This window comes from Myotis daubentonii, chromosome 20 (genome assembly GCF_963259705.1).
Source record: "Myotis daubentonii chromosome 20, mMyoDau2.1, whole genome shotgun sequence".
NCBI classification, from domain to species: Eukaryota; Metazoa; Chordata; class Mammalia; order Chiroptera; family Vespertilionidae; genus Myotis; species Myotis daubentonii.
This window is the reverse complement of record NC_081859.1, coordinates 6,815,756-6,841,900: the sequence shown is the minus strand read 5'-3', so window position 1 is coordinate 6,841,900 and position 26,145 is coordinate 6,815,756. Positions and strand designations below refer to the sequence as shown.

The window sequence follows — 26,145 nt, the reverse complement described above, 5'->3', positions numbered from 1 at the left end:
ATTTAAAAATCAGTATAGCTAAGAATTTGGGGTTACACCATACTTAAAAAGTACTCTTACTACACCATGGATTTATTTTAAATTTTAATTTTTTATTGAAATTTTAGAGAAAGGGGGGAGAGAGGAGAGAGAGAGAGAGAGAGAGAGAGAAAGAGAAACATCGATGTGAGAAACATCGATCGGTTGCCTCCTGTTCATACCCCGACCAGGGATTGAACCCACAACCTGTGTATGTGGCCTGACCAGGAATTAAACCTGCACCTTTCAGTGTACGGGATGATGCTCCAACCAACGGAGCCACACCGGCCAGGGCTACACCATGGTTTTAAAACAATGTTTCTTAAGAACCAACGCTTTAGACCCTTTAAATTATAGTAACTTAATAGTATATTTTAAGAAGTTTAAGATTTATATTAAATCAAAATGATAAAAAGCTGATATCCCTGTTAACTTTTTGACTATACTCTCCCGCTCTCTGAAGGTCTATGACATAATATTACACCAGGGCCTGTCACTGTCATGACATTTACTCCACTAAGAACACCCGATTACAGAAAGCAAAAGCTTCACTCTGAAACCAAATCTTCCTTTATACTAAATCACTACCACATACACCACTTTAGAAAGATAAGGACCTTTGAAAGAAGATAACCCTTTCAAAATCCATAAGCAACATATCTTCAGCAAAAGAATTCCATCAATAGGTCCTCCCACTTAATATCAAGAATAGAAGAAATCTGAGAACTCCATAGTAAACAGCAGAAGTTATTTTTTTAACCATGTAAAATAAGAGTAAATCACAAATGGAATATTTCAATCTCTTTTAGGACATAAAATAATGATGAAGTTAATACAATTTCTATTTTTAAATAGCATTTAAATGTAGATTATACCAGCTAGGAAGACAATCAAGTAGGAAAAGTAAATTAAACCTATTTTAAAATCAATCTAAGCTGGAGTCTTTGTGCCCCTAAAGCTTTTTGGGGTATTTACCTCATCTTCCTGGAAAGTCAGTAAGCTGTAGAGAATTCCCGCGTCGCCGACCTGAGCACCTCTGCCCCCGCCAGGATGCCGCCTCTCAGCCCTCCGGTGGCATCACTTTGGCAGTGGAGCCAGGCGAGCTGCCAATATCCAGAAAGGGCAGGGGACCATCCCTCAGTTACGTCACACTCGGCCATCTCGAAAGTCACATCTAGTGCAGAAGCCATCTCCAGTCATGGTGTGTCTGGGTGTGGTTTTTAAAATCATCTCATATTATGAAACAGCAATGTTTCAGCCAGAAAGCATTTCTACAGTTGTGGCTATTGTTCAATGGCTGATTTTTTTCCTCTCATTTGAAAGTAAATTTAAATAATTTACTGTGGGTTGTGGAGTATTCTGTGTCTACTGCTTCAGGACAATCACTTGCTTTGTTATTTCATTCAGTTCTGAATTAAAGCTAAGCTACTCACACAGTGTTCAATTTAAGCTTCTTTAATACTGATGAAAGGCATGTGTAGTTCATATAAAACATACTTCGTGAACAGTAGCAGATGCTTCATATAAATTAACACTTTGATATACATGTCTTACGGTCTATGAGAAAAGAGAAAGAACAATATGTCGGTTTTGCTACATTTTAATAGTAGGTTTTTTGAGAGGATTTTTTAGGTCTTGTCAGCAACATCAAACAAAAGGTCCTGAGTCCAGCAGGGTACAGAGCGCTGCCCCTACCTCAGTTTACATGACGTGGAGGAAGTGTGGTTCTTGCCCCTCGAGGAGCTTACAGTCTGGGGGGCTGACAACTCACAGTCTAAGAGTTGAGTGAACAACGAAGTTATTTAAGGCAATTCCTCATCCCCTCCAGCTACTGTGGACGGAATCATTTTGAAATTAATCTAATCAAGATGAGAAACCAGACTAAACCTGGCTGAGAATTCTTTCAGGCTCCTAAAGTTTCCGACATTCATCTCAGTAAACAGAATTGACCCAACGGACAACTGAAAAGATTAAATCTCTTGAAGTGCAAGGGCTGGGATAACTTCATTGTGGTTACTTATTTTAAAAAGCAAACACACTGAACAGTATGACAGGTTATTACACTAGTTTAACAACAGGCCAAGTACTGCACCACATTCCCCTCGCGCCAGCACTGGTCATGGAAAGTAGTGACATGAACTATGTGGGCTCTACAGAAAGCCCACCCCAATTTAATGTTCTGTGTATCAAACAGGCGCCTCGTGTATACTATGAAAGTTTTATTTATGCCCCATTAAGTCAAAAATAATGTAAATAGTCAAATTATAACAAGCTAATGACCTGCATATTCCCATATGGATGAATGGTGATATATCTAAACAGGAAATAAATGGCAATCCTATCTACCTATGTAAAAAATAAAAATAAAAAAAAAAATAGAGTATCTCTAAATTTCGCATACTTGTCGCTGTAAGAGGTATGCAGGTTTCACAATCAGTTGTCAGAAAACCAGCAGTTATTCCTGCAGTATCTCGTTAGCATCTGACTCAAATTATGTTTAGATTACATGATTTAGAAGACATTATTAACCCACCTAAAAATTGGTAATTATTCTGAGATGGTTCCGCCCTAACCCTAGAATCACTATCAGAAAGAATAACCATGTGATGTAGAAGAAGAGCAAATCAACACGACTAAAAATATGCTCACTTTCAGAAACAATCTTGTCCTCTGGGAAAATCACAGCTACAACCTGGGAACACTCCCACACGGGTACTGATCTGGCCAAGGCACTCTCTACGCAGGAGAAGGGTGAGAGCAGGTGAACTCAGGCCACCTTCCAGGAGCAGCCTAGAAATTTACTTCCGGGACAGCATAACTGGTCCAAACTCTCCAAAGCAGTTCCACACTATCCTACCCACATCGGCCCAAAGTTTGACATTAATTCAAAAAAACAAAAGAGCGTAGTGGAGCGGAAGGGAGTAGACGTGTAAACTCTAGTACATTCTTATTGCTGTAGTAAGTTTGAAGATGAGCACATCCTACCCACAACAGTGTTGTTCCAGGAAGCAGGGCAGTAGTGGTCAATTAGAAAGGAGAATATTATCTGCACAATCAATAAAAAAGTAAAAACATGTTTCAAAACCTACAATAAGCCTGTATCCAAAGGAGTCTGACATGTCAGTGACGTGCTGGACATGGGTTCTGTGCTGCAGCTTTGCAGGGGGCTCCCTCTGGCCCGCTGGCCTGGCACGGCCTGCTTCCTGCCTGCTGAAGGGAGAGGATTCTACAGAGCTACGATGGTTCTAGTGAGTGGTAAAATTCACAGAAGTTCCAGGTTACTCATGGCAGGGTCATTCCTTGTGCAAAGTTTGATGTAGATGAAGATAAAGTGGTTTCTTGGTCAATAATTGCAATTTCTTTCTTTTAAAATCAGTGGGTTTCTTGTATCTGTAACCACAACAGAAAAACCACTGTTTAAAATACTTTGATAATCGATCTATTTCAAGGTCACATACTAAGAAGAAATACTAGTCAGCATTCCATCAGTACTGACTCCATACGCGCATCACTTACAGTTCTATTACAATGGGCCCAGGTTTAATCTCATCCATCTCCATGAAGGCGAAACACTTGGTACTGGTAAACCTTTTTTTAGGCTTGTAGTGTTTGAATTCAAAGAAGATAGCTGCACCTAAGGGATGGAAAAAGCATGACAGCACCATTCTCGTCAATACATTTTCTTAATCACCAGACGCATATGAATAAGCAACTGGCACAATTTTATAAAGTAACCTTTGCTATACGATCTGATGGTATGTCTGTGGCTGTCACTCCAAACTCTAGCAAAATTTCTGAGCCAGACTGATCGAAGAACGGCCCGTGAAATGAGAATAGCCTAGGACAGTGATGGCGAACCTTTTGAGCTCGGCGTGCCAGCATTTTGAAAAACCCTAACTTAACTCTGGTGCCGTGTCACATATAGACATTTTTTGATCTTTGCAACCATAGTAAAACAAAGACTTATATTTTTGATATGTATTTTATATATTTAAATGCCATTTAACAAAGAAAAACCAACCAAAAAAATGAGTTCGCATGTCACCTCTGACACGGTGTCATAGGTTCGCCATCACTGGCCTAGGAAGATGGGCTGACATGCGTGTAAACGTGAAGAAGGAACAGCATATTCATTAGTATTCGTATCAGTTCAAACTAGAGTCACTGTACATAACGAATTCAAAGCTGGGAAAAATGAATGGAGTCAACTTCTGAATACAGTCCTATTTTTAACACCCTGCGAGTCAAGTCGTCAAGAACACGGCTCAATAAAACAAACATACAGTGGGGCCTTGACTTACGAGTTTAATTCGTTCCGTGACGGAGCTCGTAACTCAAATTCCTCGTCTGTCAAATCTTAAAGTGAACGAGTGAGACGCGTGATGCTGGGCTGACGTTGTGGCGTTCACTGTGACGTTCACTGCGCCAGCTAGTCGTGGGGTATCTGAAGCTGGCTCATAACCCGAATTTTAGCTCGCAACTCAAAGCAAAAAATCGGCTGAGAGACAGCTCGTATCTTGAAGAACTCGTTAGTCGGGACACTCGTAAGTCAAGGCCCCACTGTAATCTAATAGCCCGTGAAACACGCCCCTCACCCCACATCAGAAACATTTCTCAGAGCAATGGAGTAAAATGGAAAACAAAGTTTTGTTGTATTTTCCTGCAGAAGGCACACTTCACACTGACATTTCTTGGACTTTATTTCTTAAGCACGTCCTACCTACTTAATGCTGCTAACACAGCGATTCTCAAACTCTGGAGGGCCCAAGCATTTGCATCTCACCAGGAAGCTGCTCACACTCAGAGAATCACCCTCTACCAGGAGCACTGCAGGACAAGTCTTTTATTTTTTAAAATACTTTTATTGATTTCAGAGAGGAAGGGCGAGGAAGGGAGACAAAATCATCAATGATGAGAGAGAATCATTGGTCAGCTGCCTCCTGCACACCCCACACTGGAGATCGCCCCACACTGGGGATGGAGCCCACAACCAGGACACATGCCCTGACTGGGAATCGAACTGCAACCTCCTGGGGTTCACAGGTCGACAATCCACCACTGAGCCACACCAGCCGGGCAGGACCGTCCTTTAGGACACAGGGACAGCAGCACCGATTTGAGAAGGAAAAGATCAAGTGTTTTAGAGCAGCGGTTGCCAACCGTGGACCACTGGTGGTCCGTGAGGTGTGAAAGGTTGGTGACCGCTGTGTTAGAAATGTAGCAACTGTTTAAGAGGCACATGTGTATCTTGTGCGATCCTCCCACGGGGTTTGAACATGCAAACACCACAACTGAATCTCCGGGGGTAAAGGGGCTCCGAAGTCTTCTGTTCAGAGAACACTGGCATCCGGTGGACAAAGGCAAGAGAAACGTTTCACCCCAAGAAACGTGCAACTTGGAAATGTGACTTCACCTTTTTAATCATTTGCTTATGTCCTTTCCCATCCTCCTGCCAACTAACGCAAATGACAGGGTCTGTCTGCCCAATAGATTCATTCCGCTGGAAAAAGTGAGCCTTAATCCTTAGGGAGCCCTGCTTCCTCAGCCCTTCATATAAGAAAGCTTTCATTCTATTCTGTTGTTAAAGATGATAAGATTTTACTATGGAAGACTGCTTTATTATGTGTTATTTATTATACAACTAGATAACACAACTCCCAATTCCCACATTTAAATATAAATACATATCTCATTCAATTCCATAAACACGATGTGACATTTCCTTTTTCCAACGCTGCTGGGTCCACCAGGCCCACACGCATGAACAAGAGGAGAACTCCGAGCACAAGGGGTCAGTTACTGACGATTACACACCTTTGGTTAACTTTTCAACATGCTTCTGGAGTTCAATGTCCACATTAAAGTGAACGTATGTATCTTCTTTTCGTGCAGCCACAGGAGTATCTTGCACAGGAGTTAAATCTATTCCGTTCAGATCTAGAGAGGAAAAGAGTTTCTGCTCAGCAGGCTTCAAATGCACAGACTCAAACACACAGGAACCCCCGGGATTCTGTTTCCTAGAGGCCGGCAGACCCCCAGCTAACGGGAGCTCCCACCTGGTGTGGGCGGCCACCTGAAGGAAGACCTGTGGTCTCCAGAGGTATGTGGAGGGAGCTGAGGAGCGAGGGGGGGACCTCAGGGACCAGCAGAGGAAGCCTTGCCATGACTGGGTACCTGAGGAAGCCTGGAGGGCACACAATGTGATCCTATAGTTCAGAGGTGAAGGAGCATTGTGTCTTCCCCAGGGAACAGGCCATTATATCCCTGTGTGCAATAACACTTTGGAATGTGAATAATATCCCTGCTTCCCACCTGACCAACTGCATGGCATGGGAGGGCCTGAGAACTGACCTCTATCAGAATTCCCCTGTTCTATTCAAGTCGGAGGACCGATCGGGCATGAAAGCTGCCAATGAAACCTCTCCATACGTGAATGCTTTTGCATGTATATAACATACATTCTGCTTCCATTTGCTGTAACATAACCTGATTTACAACAGCCAGATGGTGCACTCTGTATGGAGCATGGTTTTCATTTCCTGGAGCCGGGAATCTTCCAGTTTAATCAAATTCAATGGGGACTCGCGTAAGGACTCCTCGGTGTTTTACTCCACAGACCCATCTTAAGGGACTTAAAACGATTTAGCACATTTAATTATTTCAGTTCCTAAAATTATTTACACAAAAACATATTTCAGTCCAAGGTGTATGCATAATAGCTATCACGTTATCATGACATTGTTTTACCGTGTATATTCCCAAATGAGATATGCAGCTTTGCTAAGGGCCTATGAACAGTTTCGGGCACAAATGCTTTCCAGTCGACCGTGGACTTGGTAACTGCACATCAGGAGATAAGGCAGCACCGCACTAGTGCTGTGGATCGTGGTTTCTCCATGTCACAATTTTCCTCCGTGGCCGAGTTCCTTTTTCTTTTATTTGGTACTAATGAACCCACATGCGTCTGAATTTATTTCTGCCATTGGTGAAAGCTCCCTCCAATTCATTGCAGTCCAGATCTGTTTCATTGATTTGCCTCAAACTGCAGAATAACTGTGGGTGGAATTAACTGCGTTGTCATTTCTGAATGATTGTATGACAACTTCATTCTCAATCACTCAGTCATTATTTTTAATAGGCCACAAAGTGCTTTACAATAAAGTTCTGTATAAAATGCGTGGCAATCCAACAAAATAACTCAACCACTATGGTTCCCCTCTTAAGCCAAAGACAGAAAAAGTTGTTTTCAAGGCGTCAATCATTGGATAGTAAAAAAACAAATTCTAAGACTAACCATGTTTAACCCCTAGAGTGCCGGGGCGCGCGATCCCGCTCCTCCTGTCTTTCGCCAAAAGTGCCGGGAGCGCTATCAAAGCTTTGGAATGGCGTCCAGTTCTAAGTCTGCTTTTATTAGTGATGATATTGGTAAATATGTCAATGTAGTAAAGGTTTCCTTAAGTTTTTGAATATGTAACTTCATTTACTTGCGATTCATAATTTTTTTCCTAAACTGCTGTAAAATCAGCAAAAACGCCTTGGCAATTTTAGCATCGTTCCTAGGATATTGGTTGGCACTCAAAGGGTTAATAACCTTGGTCACATAGTTCAGGACAAGAAACACGCCACTTTTTAGCGTCCCCCAGGACTGCGTTCTGGGTGTGGATGTTTACGGATATGTCCTGTTTCCCTTCTCCAGGGATGATTCATCGACGCCCGGACTCGCGCCCACCTGGGCTCGGCTCTCCTGGACAGGAATGAGGGGGCCTCGCGTGGAGGCACCAGGGGACCGGAGAGCACGGCTGTGCAAAGGGAACCACACACCCTTGGGAGGTGGGAGACATTTTTTAAACCTGTTTCCTGAAGGATGTCTTTGCCGTGAAGACAGTGCATATGTCTAGGCAGCACCCTTGATGGAATTTTAAGAATAAAACACATAGGGAAAAAAACCTCGAAAGCAAACATGAGTGTAAGTTATACCAGGAAAATGCTTTTAGTAAATCTCTCAGAAATGTTGGGAGAAGGAATGATGCCCTCTTCTCGGAGATCTTGCCTCACCGTAGAATGAATGAAAACTGAGCTGTCATAGACACGGGAGTCCCGCCGCCCCCATTTATCCCAATGAGAAACAACATTTTATAAAAGTCACCAGAGGGAAAACATGGAGGCAGTTATTTACCCTTTACACTGACTGTGATATAGGGGTCAATGCACTGCCCGGCATCTTTCAGACCGATCTTCTCAATTCGGATCGTTAGTAACGTCATTCCTGGCTCTGACGGCAACCTTGGTAATAAAGTACCTGGTAACAGAGAAACAGCAATAGAAATGAGCTCCACTGGTAATTTCAGAGTCAACATTTTATGTGATTTGCTTTCCTACCCACCCCCACCCCCCAGGTCCAGGCGTAATGACCACAGTGTGATTGATTAAACAAGTACCACGACGGTGCACAGGAAAGAGTGAACAGAGCTGGGCCGAGGCTGTTACTCTGGGAAAGGCCTGCTTGCAAGGTCAGCCCTGGGCACGTGTCTGGGAACCTGGATCGGGGAGGGTTCCCACAGCCCCTGATAGGAACGGCCACTGTGCCTAAGCTGTCTGGGCAAACAAGGCGGTCTGTGCTGAGTACCTGCTTTCCTCTGGGAGGAGGGACTTCGGCCAGTGCTCGGCAGGGGGTGGCTAAGGGATCGGTCCAGTACCAGCTCGGGCACTGAGTCCCCACTGTGCTGGCTGACAGAACACATCTCCCTGTGCTGCCCCCATTTGTCGCTGGGGGAGTTAATCACAACTCAAGTCTACAGGGAGGACTCCCGGAAGCTCGCGCCTGGCTTCCCCACTTGCTCGCATACCTTTTCCCTTTGCTGGTTCTGTTCTTGTACTTTTCTCACTGCAATACATTATAGCTGTGAGTACAACTGTATGCTGAGTCCTCCTAGCGAATGACCAAACCTGAGGGTGGTCTTGGGACCCCGACACAGTAAGATACTTTCAGACCACACTTCTAAAATAGCTCCTGCCAATAACATGGGCATAAACGTTTGCTTCAGACTGGCACGGGCTCTGGAGATGTCTTCCTCCCCACTAGCAAGTACCAAAATCAGTACCAATCACCCTGGCCTGGGATTAAGTTATGACTATTTTAAAACAAAGATACCCACCGGGAACTCTAGCAGGAAAGGAATCGGGAGACCCTGCTCCAGCACCACCCTCTTCCTCATCTTCTTCAAATTCCAAGTTCTCTTCTTCACCAGGTGCTAAAATTCTTCTACATGCAAAAGGACAGAAAATATAATGAGCTACAAAACCAAGTATTCTAGGGAAGCCTCCCAGCTGCTCACTTCCCAGGTAAGATGCTGATATAAACAATGTTGACACAAATAGGTGCAAAATAAGAAAACGAATATGGGTGCGTATTTACTTTACCTTAAGGGGACAGGCTGAACGTCAAATGGGAATTCTTTGTTATAGGTAAGAATATTCTTTAGGACTAGAATAAAAAGAGAAAGGAACATGAGTTCTTCTATGAATCAAATTTAAAATTTTACCACAAATGACTGTTTTTAATCAATTTTCTCTGCATAGTAGTAATTTTTGAAAATGGCCAATCTTATCGTGTATTTGTCCATGGACTTAGAGGTCTTAGCAAATGGAAATCTCCGTAGGATGCTCCAGCCACTGACAATTTCAAAGCTCTCTAAGTTCCAGCGCCTCCAAGCCCTCATGGAAAACAAACCCCCAAATAGTTCTGTGCACAAAGCCCCAGGTGAGACATGGGGACAGACAAGTAATGCCTCCTTCCTGGAGCACAACATTCAAAGACTGACATCAAAGATCACCAATCAGAGGTACATGAACATGTCTTATTCTATGTCCTGATTAGATTTCCCCTCAACTACATGAAACTGGTAAAGTTTGGTAAACCTGGTTATAATGTTCATTTATAAAGTTTACTGTAAACACACAGGTGTTATACACATACACTTAAACATTATCATTTATGATAAAGGTTATTACATACATACATATACATAACATATGTGCACACGAACATAAAGAAAGTCTTATCCTCAAGGGAAGTCTGAAACCACACGCTATGGCACCACCTCCTGGACTATGGCTGTGCTCAATGATTATATTCTGGCATGTAAACTTACAGAGAGGAGTTCTACTCTTCTGCCTACGTTGGAGAGGTGCTATAAGTATGTGCTTCATATCTAGCCTTATGGGTTTCCAGTAATTACCTGCAATTATATGAAGGTGAAGTAACGGCATTAACTGGGCAATCCAAGAAGTTCCTAGAACTTTACATTCATCTTATTCAGCCTAACTCTGGAGTCCTGCAGCTTAAAGCTAACACAGGTATGGCGTATTGTCATCTCAAAGGAGGAAATCCCAGAGCACAGACTGCAATTATACGACTTCAACAGGAGTGAGATGTGTTTACCAGACTTCTTATAATATAGCGCCCCTATTAAGTCCTTCAGTGAGAGAGAAATCTGAGACTTGTGTCTAGATTCTCATTCTCTCTCTCCCTCCCCCTCCAGCTCTCACCCTTATCCTTCCTCTCACTCTTTTCTTCTCAACAAATGTGCCTTGAATGGCCACAATGTCCCATGATGTGTGAGATATGGCAGTGATCAAGACAGAGGTTTCTTGCCCTCACATATGGATCAGAGGCCACAGTGAGGACAAGCAGACAATAGATGAGCCAACAACTTAACAAGGTGACATAAGATTGCGCTTAGCGTGATAATGGCCGCAAACAGGAAGCCTGTACAAGTGGAGGAGGAGAGAACTTCAGCTGAGGTGGCAAGGTAGGCCTTTCTCAACTGACTTGTTAGAAGATGTGTGAGCTGTGACCTGGAATGAGAGGAACCGTCTCTAAGTAGCTCTGGGACAAGGGTTTTCCAAGTATTAGAGAACAGGCGAGAGCAACAACAAAGGCTCGGAGGCAGGAACGAGTCTGACTTGTTCAAGGAATAGAACGGACTGTACAGCTGAATTGGCTAAGGGGAAGTGGCAGAGATTTGAAATGTGATATGTTGATATTACTAAGGATTAACATAAGAAAATTAAATGACTAGTACCTTCAAGATCTTAGTTTTAGTATATTTCAGACAGGATTATCAAGAGATTTAAAAACCTCAAGGAAAAATACATTAGCAAAATAAAGCAACCAAGTCCACATATTGAAAGGTACAGCCATTCATTAATTTTCCTTTGCCTACAGTCTTAGAAGAGGCAGAGGCGAGTTGGACTAAGTACACTTAACTTAAAATGTATCAACGCCAACTTGTAGGAAATGATTCTGATACAATAATTAACTCACAAGTACCTAGCTTTAATCAAATCAAAATTACAGAGCATATCCTACTGAGACACAATAAGTACACTGATGTGCCTTTAGGAGGCAAGAGCAAATTAAAGTCATCTAAAAAGCTAGTAAGTACCAAGGAGGGAGGGAGAAGTCCATATGAAAAGAACTATATAAATTCAAAATATAACAGAATGAATCCCAATAATGCTATCTTTCCTTTCCATTCCTACCCCGAATCTTAAAAAAAATAAAAGCAAACAAAAACACAAGAAATAGAAGACTAATGCAGATTTTGGTCCAATCTTCTAATATGTGTGTCAATAAGCTCTCAGGAGCTTGAACAGGAGAACTATTGATAGTTAGGATTGATGTTGATATTCTAACGTTACAGGTATTAATACAGAGTGCAGTGGAGGAAACACAGGCTCTGGAGCCACTTAGAACCCTGGTCAATACCAAGTTCTGGAATAGTGTGGTGAAGGCTTGGGAGGGGTGGGTGTGAGGTGGAGCAGGTGAATGGGGGAAAAGCAAAACCAAAGGAGACATCTGTAATACTTTCAACAATAAGGATTAAACAAAACCAAAAAAACCCAGTTCTGGCATTTATGAGCTGTAAGGTCATGGGCACGTGTCAGTTAGCAAACTGCAACTGAGTGGATTTACCTGAGTACTATTAGGTAGCTGCTACTCTAAACGTTGGTAACCATGGTCACCCATGAAAGATCCTTTCAGGCAATAGGAGAAATAATTGGACATGTTTAGAGGGAGAGATAATAAAGACCTAAGGATAAACAGTTTACAGTCATCCTACATATCTATTTGATTTTAAAGTTTTATTTGGAAACAAACTGGGGAAAGAAAACACACATCAAACAAAAACGTAATGGAAAATAGTGACTAAGAAGCCAAAGTCCTAATTATGCTTATCATTGAAAAACTGATTATAATTTTCTTTAGAAACATTATATAACCATTAAATAACCATGAAAGCTACCAATGTGCTTTTCTTAAAACAATGGTATATATAGCCAGTCACTAAAGACCATATATTATATGGTTCCATTTACAAGCAATATCCACACAGGCAAATCTAGAGACAGAAATTAAACTAGTGGCTGGGAATTGGGGAGTCGGGCGAAATGGGTGGATGCTACTGGGTACAAATTTTTTTCTGGGGTGATGAAAGCACCCGAATATTCGCTATGGTGGTATTCAATACTTGTGCCTTTGCCTAGACTGCAAACATTTTCTCTAAGAGACCATTCATTTGAACCAGCAAAAGAAGCTTTATTTAGCAGCATCCTAAGCACCAAAACATTTGAAGAAATTATTTACTTCAAAAGAGCTTTCAAGAAGGGAAAGAAAATGAGGACAATAAAAAAAAAAATGTTTTGTAGAGCAGCTCAAACAGCTGGACTGTAGCTTTGGATGTCATGGTATAAATGGACATCAATGACTATAATTTTAAATTCTCCAGTAGGCATGACTACAAACGCTTACCAAAGTAACTGTAGTCTTGTTACAGTGATTAAAACAAAATAAAGGCTAAAACATATAGGTGAGGCAAGTACAACCTAGAATCAAATTTTTCATCTTCTAAATCACTGATGGCGAACCTATGACATGTGTGTCAGAGGTGACACGGGAACTCATTTTTTTTGTTGATTTTTCTTTGTTAAATGGCATTTAAATATGTAAAATAAATATCAAAAATATAAGACTTTGTTTTACTATAGTTGCAAATATCAAAAAATTTCTATATGTGACACGGCACCAGAGTTAAGTTAGGGTTTTTCAAAATGCTGACACGCTGAGCTCAAAAGGTTCGCCATCACTGTTCTAAATGAAGGTAAACCAAATAAAAATTACTATAAGTACAATAAGTATTATAAAAGCATTAAAAAATCACACAGGACAAGATATTAACAGAAATAAATCAAATAAGCATTTATGCTAAATAATCTTTTTAAAAATATATATATTTTATTGATCTTTTACAGAGAGGAAGGGAGAGGGACAGAGAGTTAGAAACATGGATGAGAGAGAAACATCCATCAGCCGCCTCCTGCACACCCCCCACTGGGGATGTGCCCGCAACCAAGGCACACGCCCCTGACCGGAATCGAACCCGGGACTCTCCAGTGCACAGGCCGACACTCTAGCCACTGAGCCAAACCGGTCAGGGCTATGTTAAATAATCTTAATATATCTAATGAATATTTTTTGAAACAAGTATCACTGAAAAACTTACTTGGTTCTAGCTTCTTCAGGTCCTCCAGTTTAAATTCTTCTTGGGACTGTGTGGACTGAATTCAAAATATGCATATTACATCTTTTTATTATAAAGATTTCATTATACTCGATGTCTTTTAAGTGGCAAGAACTAAATAGTCCAAAAGTAGCCAAAATAAATGAATCTATTTCTTGCTTTCAAAGTAGAAAATGACAAGTCTGAAGCGGATTTTTGTTTGTTGTTGTATTTTGGGAACATTCAGACTAATAATAACAGAAAAAAAAATTAAAGTTATATCTTCTAGTTCTAGTTTATAAAAAAATGAACTAAATATTTTCATATGAGCTTAACTCATGAATTCCTATTGCTATAAAACCCTCCTGAGACAATACTGCTCTTAGTAGGCATGCCTAATGTTTCATTAGAATAGTTCATAATAATTTCTTTTCCTTGACTTTGCAGACCTAACAGTTGGTGGTTTCCTTATACCAGAAAGAGGGGCAAAAACCTATTTACCTGTAAAGCTGCACTTCGTAATTCCAAGCATGTTGCAATTTTGCCTATGGTTTTCTGTAGAAAAAAGAAAAAGCTATAAATACCAAATATTATAACCATTAAGTAGTAGTTGTCAAAATCACCAGTTAAATTTTATTGATAAAGGATGTATAATTTCTAAAAATAAGTTAAATTCTCTTTCTTTTAGCATCTTGCAGATTTTAAAGAAGAGAAACAGGCAGCAAAGGGCTGGGATGAGGGAGACCTAATGTGCCACCACCAATGTTAAATTAAGTTTACTTTGACGACAGCTTTATGACATGATTTAAAGGGGAATGAAAAGAACCTCCAACCTGTCCCCTCCAAACTCTGCCTTCTCTTTTTCTCCATAAAGCCTGAAATTCATTAAAAGATTTAAAAGTAAAAGTATCTGAAAGTTAGCATGATATAATTTCATTTTTACTAAGTCCAATCATGACTTTACATAATTAAATACATAGGCACTAGTAAGCAAAATGAATACCTGTGATGAAGGGTGGCAAGTTTCACAGTCAGGTCTGTTTTACATAATATGAGCTATAAAATGGATATTAAGCGACAGGACATAGTCCTTGACCTTAATAAGCTCAGCTTCTATGGTATATAAGACAAGACATGTACAAAATCACTGTAATCTAAAGAAGAGACACATGATTCTGTAAGATTCAGCAAAGTAAGCCACTGTATGTTCTGAAGAAATGGGACAAGACCACATGCTCTAGTGACGGGGAGGATTTTTAAAACTAAAAAGCTTAGAAGATTGTCATGATTCATTTGTCCCCAACTAAATTGAAGTGTGGGGTGTGTGTGTGTGTGTGTGTGTGTGTGTGTGTGTGTGTTGGGGATGGGGGCGTCATTCTGAAGGGGACCTTCAATGATTAGCTGAGGAATCAGTCATTACTTTAGCAGTAAATTACACTGAAGGTTTTTGAACACAGAATGACAATCAGATTTGCCCTTTAAGAAGATTGTTGTGACAACGGAATCCATAGGATGAAGTAGAAAAGGTAAAAAACTGAAGGTAAGATCAGTCAGGTTATTTCAAGTATCCAAGTAAATGGTAATGAACAAGAACATGAATGACTAGGGTGGCTATGAAAAGGAGGACACCCATAGAAGAAATATCTGTAAGAGCAGGCAGCCAAATTATGCCCATCTATACTTTCAAGTCCTCCCAAAAAAGACATTTCTTAATTTTTTATTAGAAATCAATCTAGACCATAAAATTGAAGTACCTTTGTACAATATTTACAGTGCCTTCACAATGAACTATTCTGCAAACAAATGACATGTTTTTCTAAATGAATAAATGTTCGTTGAATTTGGCGGTTTTCTCTTTTGTCAGCTTTCTCTGCAAGATAATGAGGAGCAAAGAGGAGTGACAAGTATCATCCTGGCCCTGGTGCTTAGGCTAGTGTGCATTATTGCAATTATTATATCAATAATAAAAGCTGGCACAGCAACTCACAAAATAAACCACTATTGAGCAAGATGTGACTCTTGGCTAATGCACAAGTAACCATATTTAATTACCTCCACAATCTAAACATTCCTTTTAATCCCAACGTAAAAGTTTAGAAAACACCCAATTTCATTCTGAAAATTTACATTTAAAGATTCCATTTAAATATGTTAAGCACAAAAGGATTCAAGACAGATTTATATAACATCTCAAATAGCTATTTTTTATATAAAGACATTTTTAAAATATATTTTATTGATTTTTACAGAGAGGAAGGGAGAGGGATAGAAAGTTAGAAACATCGATGAGAGAGAAACATCGATCAGCAGCCTCCTGCACACCCCCTACTGGGGATGTGCCCGCAACCCAGGTACATGCCCTTGACCGGAATAGAACCTGGGACCTTTCAGTCCGCAGGCCGACGCTCTATCCACTGAGCCAAACCGGTTAGGGCTCAAATAGCTTTTGCATAGAAATCAGTGAATCTTTCCTAATAAAATCTAATCATTGTTATTCAAATATACCACTCAACTCTGACAAAACTAATAAATAATGTTAAACATAAATGTAATAATATAGGAGCAGTGATGGCTAACAATTATAGAGCGCTTACTGACAAGCTCTCCTAAGTGACTTATAAGCTTTAATTCATTTAATCCTCACTATAATTCTATCAGTTAGAGAAAGTCATTTTATAGATGTGAAAATTAAACAAAGGTTAAGTAAGTTGCCCTGCACATCAAATTTTTTCTATACAAAATATAAAAAAGCAATACATTTATTTTAATACCATTTGCCCATACTTTTTGTTCTTTCAAAAATGTTCTTTTAAAAAGGGTTTTGCTGTATTAGGTGAGATATATCAATGAGCAAGTCTTAAAAATATTACTTAACTCCTTTTCCTTCTTTACTCTAAAATCCATTTGATTTGATACTTTTAACTTTTAAAGTAAAATGTAGTTTAACAACTATGAGTCCACTAATAAACCTATTTTAAAATGAACATTTCTTCAAGTTAAGCAGAAGCAACAGCTTTTCAGCCAGAATCTACTGAACTATGGCAAAATACCAATAGGCATTATTCATAACTATTTTAAGGGACCACACCCAACATCAGTATTAAAAAACGAGTGAAACACTATCATTTTCAGATGTAACAATGACTTTTAAAACATGTTGGATTTATTGGTGTCAAAATCAAGTGCTTGCTACTGTAATTGTTTCACCTTTCTTAGAAACAAATGGACGCAAAAATGACTGAGAAGCACAGACCACTTGTACCAGAGTAAGTACTGAGTAGTAACTACTGTACATTGAGGGTAAGTGAAGTTTAAATTCAGAAACATTTAAATTATCAGCCTTCATTCAAATTAATTGTTCATGCCTGATATGATACAGAAATGGTAATGTCCTCATTTTCAGAATATTGGCTATTTTAGTTTATTGTTGCTAGGGAAATTGACAACTCCAAAAAGAGCAGTTTCAAAGAAAAAGATGAAATAAAAATTAGACAATTAAAGAGCTACATTAATTTTGCTAAAATTTAGTCAATTTAAATAGGTTTTAAAAATACACATAGTTGAAGTAGTATAGTCTCAATCCAGATTTAATTTTTTAGACTTAAACAGCTAGTCATCTACTCTCTAGCTAGGGGGAGGCTGGGAAGGGAGGAAGAGAAGGGCGAGGCAGTAGAAACGGGATGCCTATAAAATATAATACAAGCATTAGTGCTAGAATTCTCATTATCACCAAATTTGATTCAAAACAGGAAAAGCCTTTCTAAGCATCATGAGACATGATGTTCTATTCTGCCCAGAAACTTACATGAGAAAATCTACGACACCAAAGAAGGGAACTTAATGGAATGAAAGCTTTTGGCGGCTATTCTTTGGCTATTAAACCCAGTTGTTATTATGACAAAACTATTGGGACTAGAAAGCCAAGTCAACTAATCATGAGGGAGGATCAAATAAGAATCACAAATTTTCTTACTTTCCACCAGAAGTCTTTGTGGATATTATTAGAAAATCCCTATGAATATTTTACCACCAATTAGTAAAGTTTTGAGGGATCAGTAGTTCTGTTTTAGAGTCCTTTAAAATAACTATTGTGGAGATGTATTTAAGTTATGCTCTCAAAAATTTAGAGATTTAGGATTAGGATTTCTCTTACCTTAAAACAATAATCATATATGAATAAATATCAATAATATAAGATTAATAATGAAGCATTTATTCATTAAATATTTTTTAAAGCTTCCTGTGCACCAAAAGGTTGTCAGTTCAGTTCCCAGTCAGGGCACATGTCTGGGTTTTGGGCCTGATCCACAGTAGGGAGTGCACAGGAGACAGGGGACCGATGTTTTTTTGTTTGTTTGTTTTTAATATATTTTATTGATTTTTTTATTTTTATTTATTTATTTTTAAATATATTTTATTGATTTTTTACAGAGAGGAAGAGAGAGGGACAGAGAGCTAGAAACATGGATGAGAGAGAAACATCCATCAGCTGCCTCCTGCACACTCCCCACTGGGGATGCGCCCGCAACCGAGGTACATGCCCTTGACCAGAATCGAACCTGGGACCCTTGAGTCTGCAGGCCGACGCTCTATCCACTGAGCCAAACCGGTCAGGGCTATTTTATTGATTTTTTTACAGAGAGGAAGGGAGAGGGATAGAGAGCCAGAAACATCGAGGAGAGAGAAACATTGATCAGCTGCCTCCTGCACACCCCCCACCGGAACGCGCCCGCAACCAAGGTACATGCCCTTGACCGAAATCGAACCCGGGACCCTTCATTCCGCAGGCCGACATTCCATCCACTGATGGAACTTAAGAGATGAAGGAAAAACTGACACAACTCTTTTTTCTTTATCTATGAGATTAAAATTTGATTTTACATTAGATACTCTGAGCCAGGAAAAAATGGGAATTGTTTCTTCCCATTTCATCTCACTCTTTAAAGTAAAGCTTCTTAAAGCATCCTACTTTTCATCATCTCTACCAGTACAAGGAATTAACATGACACATTAAAATTTTAATTCAAGGAGAAAGAGCACCAATGAAACATTTTGCAATCTGATGCATTTATTTTGCCGACAGAATCTTATCCGAAACTATTGAACTAATTTTTTTCAGTGGTGACTTTTTGGGGGGAGTGTCTGTTTGGTTTGAAAGGAGGTAGAGAAGTTAAGAAAGCTCAGAGTTAAAAATAAGATACAATTACTCATCCTCAAACTCCAGTTTATGGACTTCCCTCCCAACCAATGTGTAGATGATCTCCACTAAGATAAACAAAGTCTAAATGGCTAAGTAAAGAAATTCATGAAGAAATTCACTAAGTGGCAAATCACGTGGTATCTCTACGTGATCACAATATTCAGCAAAGCATAATCAGTATCGTTCTTTGTATAACAGTTTTGTTTTTGCTTAATGGAATCGAAAGACAGAACCCTGCCCTAACCAGTTTGGCTCAGTGGATACAGCGTCAGCCTGAGGACTGAAGGGTCCTGGGGTTTGATTCCCGCCAAGGGCATATACCTTGGTTGCAGGCATATCCCCAGTAGCAGGTGTGCAGGAGGCAGCTGATCAATGTTTCTCTCTCATCGATTTTTCTAACTCTATCCTTCTCCCTCCTCTCTGTAAAAAATCAATAAAATATACTTAAAAAAAAAAGACGGAACCCTGTTCATTTGGAATTTGACATATCTGGCAATTATTTTATGATACCTTTTGTTCTTCTGTGAATTCAGAATTATTGTGTTGAGCTTGGGCCTCTTTTTGTAGATGTCTTGCTAATCTGTAAGAAGAAAAACATATATATATTCTTTAGAATTGAAGGAAAGCAAAGTATCTCAAGTGCAACAACGTGAAGCAACTTCAATCTTTTATTCTTAAAAATATTTTATTTATTTATTTATACATTTTTAGAGAGAGAGGAAGGGAAGGGGAGAGAGAGAAACCTTAATGTGAGAGTGAAACATCAATTGGCTACCTCCTGCATGCCTCCTACTGGGGCTCGAGCCTGCACCAGGGGCATGTGCCCTAACCAGGAATTGAACCAGCAACTATTTGGTGCATGGAATGCTGCCAAACCAATGAAGCCACACTGGCCAGGGCACAATTTCAATATTTTAAAAAACAGACAGTGAAGTGCAATAATCTATGTTCTGGTTTCAAAGTATAAATCTACATTATCTTTAGAATCAAACTCTTTATACAATGACAATGAAAATAAGATATACTTTTCAGAGCATTTCACTGGGACAAATTTGAGCTCTAGACAGTAAAAACAGAATCTTAGAGCTGAAAAGAATCTCAAATGGCATCTAACCCCACTTTCTTTAGACGCATACATTTCTGCTGTAACAAGCCAATAAGCAGTTGTCCAGATTCTGCTTAAAACTTCCAGTGAGCACCATTAACAGTACCAACCAGAGACACTTCACCAGTCTATTGTTAATTTGCTGGTAAGATGAGTCCATATTACAGCCATGCCAAAGTGGTAATACCCAACCAAATTATACTTTTGAAAACATTTTTCATGGAAAATAAAGAAAACTCCACCAGTCAGCCATGAAAATCATTGTCTGCCCAATTATCATCAAAATTAAAAATAGCAGCTAGGGCTTGGGTGAATTTTCAAGGAGGGAGCTGTGCTACCAGTACAGCTCAACAGTGAAGATCCAAAGCGATTTCTGAGGCAGCAAAAACACAGGATTGACTTTTAACAACTAAAGAATAAAAAGACAAATAACTCAACTTAAAAATTGGGCAAAGAGTTTGAACAGACTTTTCTCCAAAGAAGATACAAAAATGACCAATAAGCACATGAATATCAATCTTACCATTAGTCACTAGGGAAATACAAATCAAAACTATAATGAGATACCATGTCACACCCACTAGGATGGGTATAATTTTTAAAAAGAGAGAAAAAAATAACAGTGTAGGCAAGGATGTGGGGAAATTAGAACCCTCATATATTGCTGGTAGGATGGTACAGTCACTGTAGAAATCACTTTGGTAATTCCTCAAAAAGTTAAGCACAGAGTTACATATAACCCAGCAATTTCAAAATCTTGGGTATATTCCCAAAGACTGAAAACATATATTCACACAAAAAACCTGTACACGAATGCTTAGAGCATCAGTATTATGCATAACATCCCCAAAGTGGAAATACCCATTGATGAATGGGGTAAACCAAAAAGAGTATATCCATTCAACGGAATATTATTTGGCATTAAGAAGAATGAAGTAGTGATACATGCCACAACATGGATGAACCTCAAAAACATTATGCTAAATCAAAGAAGCCACAGAGATCACATATTATATGACTCAATTTACATGAAATGTCCAGATAAGAAAAATCTTTAGAGACAGAATATAGATGAGCAGTTGCCTGGGGTTTGAGTAGGAATATAAAGTGACTGCAAATGGGCACAAGGCGTCTTTTCGGGGTGATGACGATGTTATAAACTTTATTGTAGTGATGGTTACCCACCTTGGTAAATTTACTAAAAATTCATTTCATTGCTTATGTAAAATGAGTGAACTCGTGGTATATAAATTAAACCTCAATAGTTATTCTAAACTTTTTAAAAACCTAGGCAAATATATTTTCTATATCCATAAATGATTGTACCATTTGAAGGCAAAGTGAGACATGATTGTGTCCCTTGAGGGAAAACCCACATGCTTTTGGATATCAGACAAGCAAGGTGCAAGAGTTGCTGTTCTGTTAGTAGAGGTGAGAAATCTATCAAATATTCTTCTCTAGAGAATAAACTCACCTTACAATGCTTCCTAGAGATAAAACAGGACGATTCTCAAAGGGGAGTTTTAATTATACTTTAAACACATAAACAAGTAGTTGACTGACAGCAATCTGTGACAGAAATCAGTGCTTCTCAAACTGTCTAGAGTGAAGGACCAGTTCTTTCCCCCAAATCTGTTCCAGACTAATCCTATGCAATAAAAGCGTAGTATGCAAATTGTCCCCTCAACCGGGAGTTCAACCAGGGGGCAGGGCCGGCCGGGGGAAGGGAGGGAGGCCCCGGCCAGCAGCCGGCAGCAGCTAGGGACCCTACCAGTGCACGAATTTCGTGCACTGAGCCTCTAGTACTTCAATAAAATAAAAATGACCGTGCAGATGTTAAATTGCTATAGTTTCTAAATCTCAAATCTCAATTCCTTTATTTATCTCATTGCAGACCAGCACCAATCTGTGGACCACACCTGAGTAACACTGATGTAAGAAATAGTAAAGGTGATTAACAACAGGTATTATTCAGTCTTCAAACTCACCCATTCACTTTAACAAATATTTACTGAGCATCCACGTGCTAGGCTAAGACCTCAGATTTGGTTTGTGAAATATCTGATTCTGAGCAAGAGACTCTATACCACTCTACCCTAAGTTAGGGATTTGCCATATAATTTGTTTAAATCTTCCAACAGTATTTTGGCATCAACTCTCTAATGTTCCCATAGCATACTACTGAATCCATCCATTCAACAGAATGTGGTAATTATCTAATATCTGACTAAGCAATTATTTGTGATAGCTTAGCACTACTCTGGACACTCGTATAGCTTGGATACCCTGCCCTCAAAGAGCTTACATTCAAGTGGGGAGAGAGATTACATCAAACCAATATATAAAAGTATCATGTATTTTAGATGGTGCTAATTACAATGGAAACATTTAAGTAGGATTGGTGGGGTAGAACGTGCAAGACTGAGTGGAGGGGGTGGGGGTGGACAGAAAAAGTGTTTTTACAAAAGCCGTAAACCAAAATCTTCAGGAAACAGAGAGCAATGTGGTAGCACTTTCTTTTCATGCTTCTGTAATAGCAATACCCAATTCACTCTGAAATCCTCCAATTAGACCATCAGTGCTTTGATGGTGGAAATCAAATCATACTGGTCTTTATTCCCCTAGCTCTCAATTGTTGAGTGATGAAATTGTTTATGCTACAGTATCTCACATTATGTGAATACTAAACATGACATCCTTTCCCCGAGCACCCCCCTCTCATAGATGCGCTCCTGTATGGAGTATGACCTTAAAGACATTGCTGCCGCCTTAGCCAGTTTGGCTCAGTGGATGGAGCATCGACCTGCACACTGAGGGGTCCTGGGTTCGATTCCGGTCAAGGGCATATGCCTGGGTTGTGGGCTCGATCCCCAGTGGAGGGTGTGCAGGAAGCAGCCGATCAATGATTCTCTCTCAGCATTGATGTTTCTCTCTCTCTCTCCCTTCCTCTCTGAAATCAATAAAAATATATTAAAAATATAAAAAAAATAAAGACATTGCTGCCTACCCCGTGAGAAATGCCAATTATCCTAGACCCTCCCTCCGTCTTCACTCTCAATATCCGGTCAGTGACTACAGCCTGTCAATTCTTTTTTACATCATTTAGTAGTCCCCAAATGGTCTTTTCTGCAGCCTTTCCTCACAGATAATTACAATAAAAAAGACAATGTGCCTTCCTTTTGAATATATGAATTTTAAATTCATTTCCAAAGTTACACACATGACACATCATAGACAAAGTGTCTTTTTTTTTCCTGATTGACTTTTTACAATCTTTATTGTTGACAGTATTCCATATACCTCCTTTTCTCCCCATTGACTCCTTCTAGCCTGCCCCACCCTAGGCCTTCACCACCCTACGGTCTGTGTCCATGGGTTATGCATATATGCATACAAGGTCTTTGGTTGATCTCTTCCCACCCATCCACCCTCCCCCGCCTTTCCTCTGAGATTCCAGAGTTTGGTCCATGCTTCTGTCTCTGGATCTATTTTGTTCATATGAATGAGATCATGTGACACTTGTCTTTCTCTGACTGGCGTATGTCACTTAGCATGATGCTCTCCAGGTCCCTCCATGCTGTCTCAAAGGGTAAGAGATCCTTCTTTTTCACGGCTGCATAGTATTCCATGGGGTCAATGTCCCACAGCTTTTCTATTCACTCGTCTCCTGATGAGCACTTGGGCTGTTTCCAGATCTCAGCTATTGTAAATTGCACTGCTTTGACCATTTCAACCTCATTTTATACATAGCCTTGTTTTTTTACACATCTATAAAATTTAAGCCAATCATCACACTGGCAGTTTTTAAAATCTGAGAACTACTCTGAATGACGAAGTTAAAAAGCTGGTATAGAGGTCCAACAACGGCTTTGTATGTGCCTGTTCCTCAGGGCTAGCTAACAGCTTGCATACCCAACTTTCCTTTGTAAGTTCAATTGGACATGGTACTCTCCACTCTGCACTGTGAGCCCCGCTGCTAAATGCCAACAGCTGCAGGGTCCCGCCACATCACAGCGAGAGGCAGCTTTCCACTTCAGGGTCTGCAATCCTGGCGAACACCAGCATGAGGACCCACATAGGTGCTCACTGCCTAACAGGCGAGAGTATGGAAGGGCACGTTCTTTGGTAATGAAGAAAATCTCATTTCCCAAGTTAGACACACGACACATCTTAGACAAAGTGTCTTAAATACTATGGAGCAGAGCAGACAGGATTGGGAATTTTTGCAAAACCTCAGATTTCAGCGGTACAGTATTGTGATCCTGGGTAGTCTGCTTAACCCCAGCTTCTGTTTCCTCTTTTTGTAAAATGAGAATCATGCGCTCACCGAGTATTTATTTGCAAGAGCAAGTGCTATCAAGTGAAAGTGCAAATCAAACGATATGCACGGCAGAACCGCCCAGAGCAGGGCCGTTTTCTCTGCCTTTTGCAACTACAGGCAATTCAAAGTCAGTGAGATGGGGTAGGACAGTGGTCGGCAAACCGGGGCTCACGAGCCACATGCGGCTCTTTGGCCCCTTGAGTGTGGCTCTTCCTAAGCCTTAGGAGTACCCTAATTAAGTTAATAACAATGTACCTACCTATATAGTTTCAGTTTAAAAAATGTGGCTCTCAAAAGAAATTTCAATCATCGTACTGTTGATATTTGGCTCTGTTGACTAGTGAGTTTGCCGACCACTGGGGTAGGAGAACATGTACACGTTCCACTGCATGGTCACATAAAAACACAAATAACTATTGTAGAGAAAGGACAAGAATTTAGCTCCTCCAAGTACCAACCATATATCCTGGGGGTGGGGGTGGGGGGATTGTACACACACATGGTTTTCCACATTCCCTGCAGCCTCAAAACAATAACTTGCTTTAACCCAAGAAGTAAATTAATGGCAACCGTTTGCAATGGCATTTTAGCAGCCAGTTATTTCCAGGGAAATGTGCAAGAATCTAATCAAAGTTTTATATGTACGTAAATCTTGTAATAAAAAAAATAAAAAAAAACTTACTTTTTTTGGGGGGGGGGAAGGGGAAACTAGAAAGGGAAAGAAATCAAAGAAACGGGTCCACACACGCACCCGGGGGCTACACATTACACACAGGAAAAGGAGGAGGGGCCCGGGAGGGAGCGGCGGCTCCCGTGCGTGGTCTATTAATTCACATTTTTGCTCTCTTTTCTGTTCACATCCTGCGCGGGCTCCACCCAAAACACCCGAGCGAGGGGGTGGGTGGGTGGGACCCACACGCTGCTGAGCACATAACAGTCCCAGAAACCGAAACGGAACCGAGGTGGACGGGGAAAACAGAACGATGGGCGGAGAAGGGGCGCGCGAGGGGGGACCACCCTGGTTTGGGCAGGGGAGGCACCTCTGGCCTCGCCGCTTTCCCGGGGGCGCCCCCCCGCCCCACCTCTCCTCTCCATCGCCACCAGTTAGTCCCCTCCAGTCCTGCACCCGGGGGATGGGGGGTCGGGGGGAGGATGGCACCGTGCACAGAGCCACTCATGCCTGCAACAGGGGTGGAGAGCACCCAAGTTTCCCCCCTCCACCCCCTCCAACCCCCGGAGATTCTAACAGAGAAATTGAGGGGCGGCAACCTGCGAGAGGCGGGGAGGGGGGGAAGGAGGAAAGGAAACTGCAAGCGGGGGACCCGGGAGACGGGGGGGAAAGGAACTAAGGAGGCAGCCCGATGGGGCCGGCGGCCCGGGAGACCAGGGCAACCTGTTGAATGGGGGCTGGCCCGGGGGAGGCGGGGGCAGGGAGAAGGGCGAGGAAGCCCAGGGAGCCCGCGGATCGCGGTGTCCCCAGGGCAGCAGCCGCCCGGGGGCCGGGCGATCGAGACCCAGTGCCCGCGGGGCCCCACCCTGGGGAGCCTCGGCCGCCGAGGCAGGGATGGGAGAGACCGACGGGAACGGGGGAGGCCGCCCGCCCGCCCGCCCGCCGCTCGGCACTCACATCTGATACTCGTCGATCGCCTCCACCAGCTGGCCCCACGAGTCGAAGTCGGCGCCTCTCCTGAAACTGGCGCCCCAGCGCTGCAGCAGGCTCCGGGTCACCTCCGACATGGCCGGTCCCCGCCCGCCCCTGCCCCGCCGAGGCCGGGCTCTAGGGCGCCATCCTCCCCGGGCCGGGCCCCGACATCAACAGGGCCGGGAGGAACCGCTCCGGCCGCCGCCGCCGCCGCCCGCCCAGGAGCCGCCCAAGCCCATTTGCCGCCACAGCCAAACTTGGCGGCTCGGCCGCGGCCGCCCCCAAGGCCCCGCCCCC

The 26,145-nt window shown here is 41.4% G+C and overlaps 1 protein-coding gene across 2 annotated transcripts; it reads right to left on the bottom strand.

The window, feature by feature from the left end:
* Positions 1-1,602: 1,602 nt before the first annotated feature.
* AIDA (axin interactor, dorsalization associated) lies at positions 1,603-26,073 on the bottom strand. 2 transcript variants are annotated; one of them, XM_059677372.1, is made up of 11 exons: positions 25,834-26,073; positions 19,291-19,360; positions 14,082-14,135; positions 13,584-13,638; positions 10,170-10,256; positions 9,439-9,502; positions 9,174-9,280; positions 8,195-8,317; positions 5,833-5,955; positions 3,535-3,652; positions 1,603-3,408 (listed from the first exon to the last, which is right to left on the bottom strand). In XM_059677372.1, exons 1-11 carry the CDS (start codon positions 25,941-25,943, stop codon positions 3,312-3,314), a joined length of 1,008 nt encoding a protein of 335 aa, XP_059533355.1. In that variant the 5' UTR covers positions 25,944-26,073; the 3' UTR covers positions 1,603-3,311. The 2 variants fall into 2 exon arrangements, with proteins under 2 accessions (XP_059533355.1, XP_059533356.1); XM_059677373.1 differs by lacking the exon at positions 10,170-10,256.
* Positions 26,074-26,145: the final 72 nt, after the last annotated feature.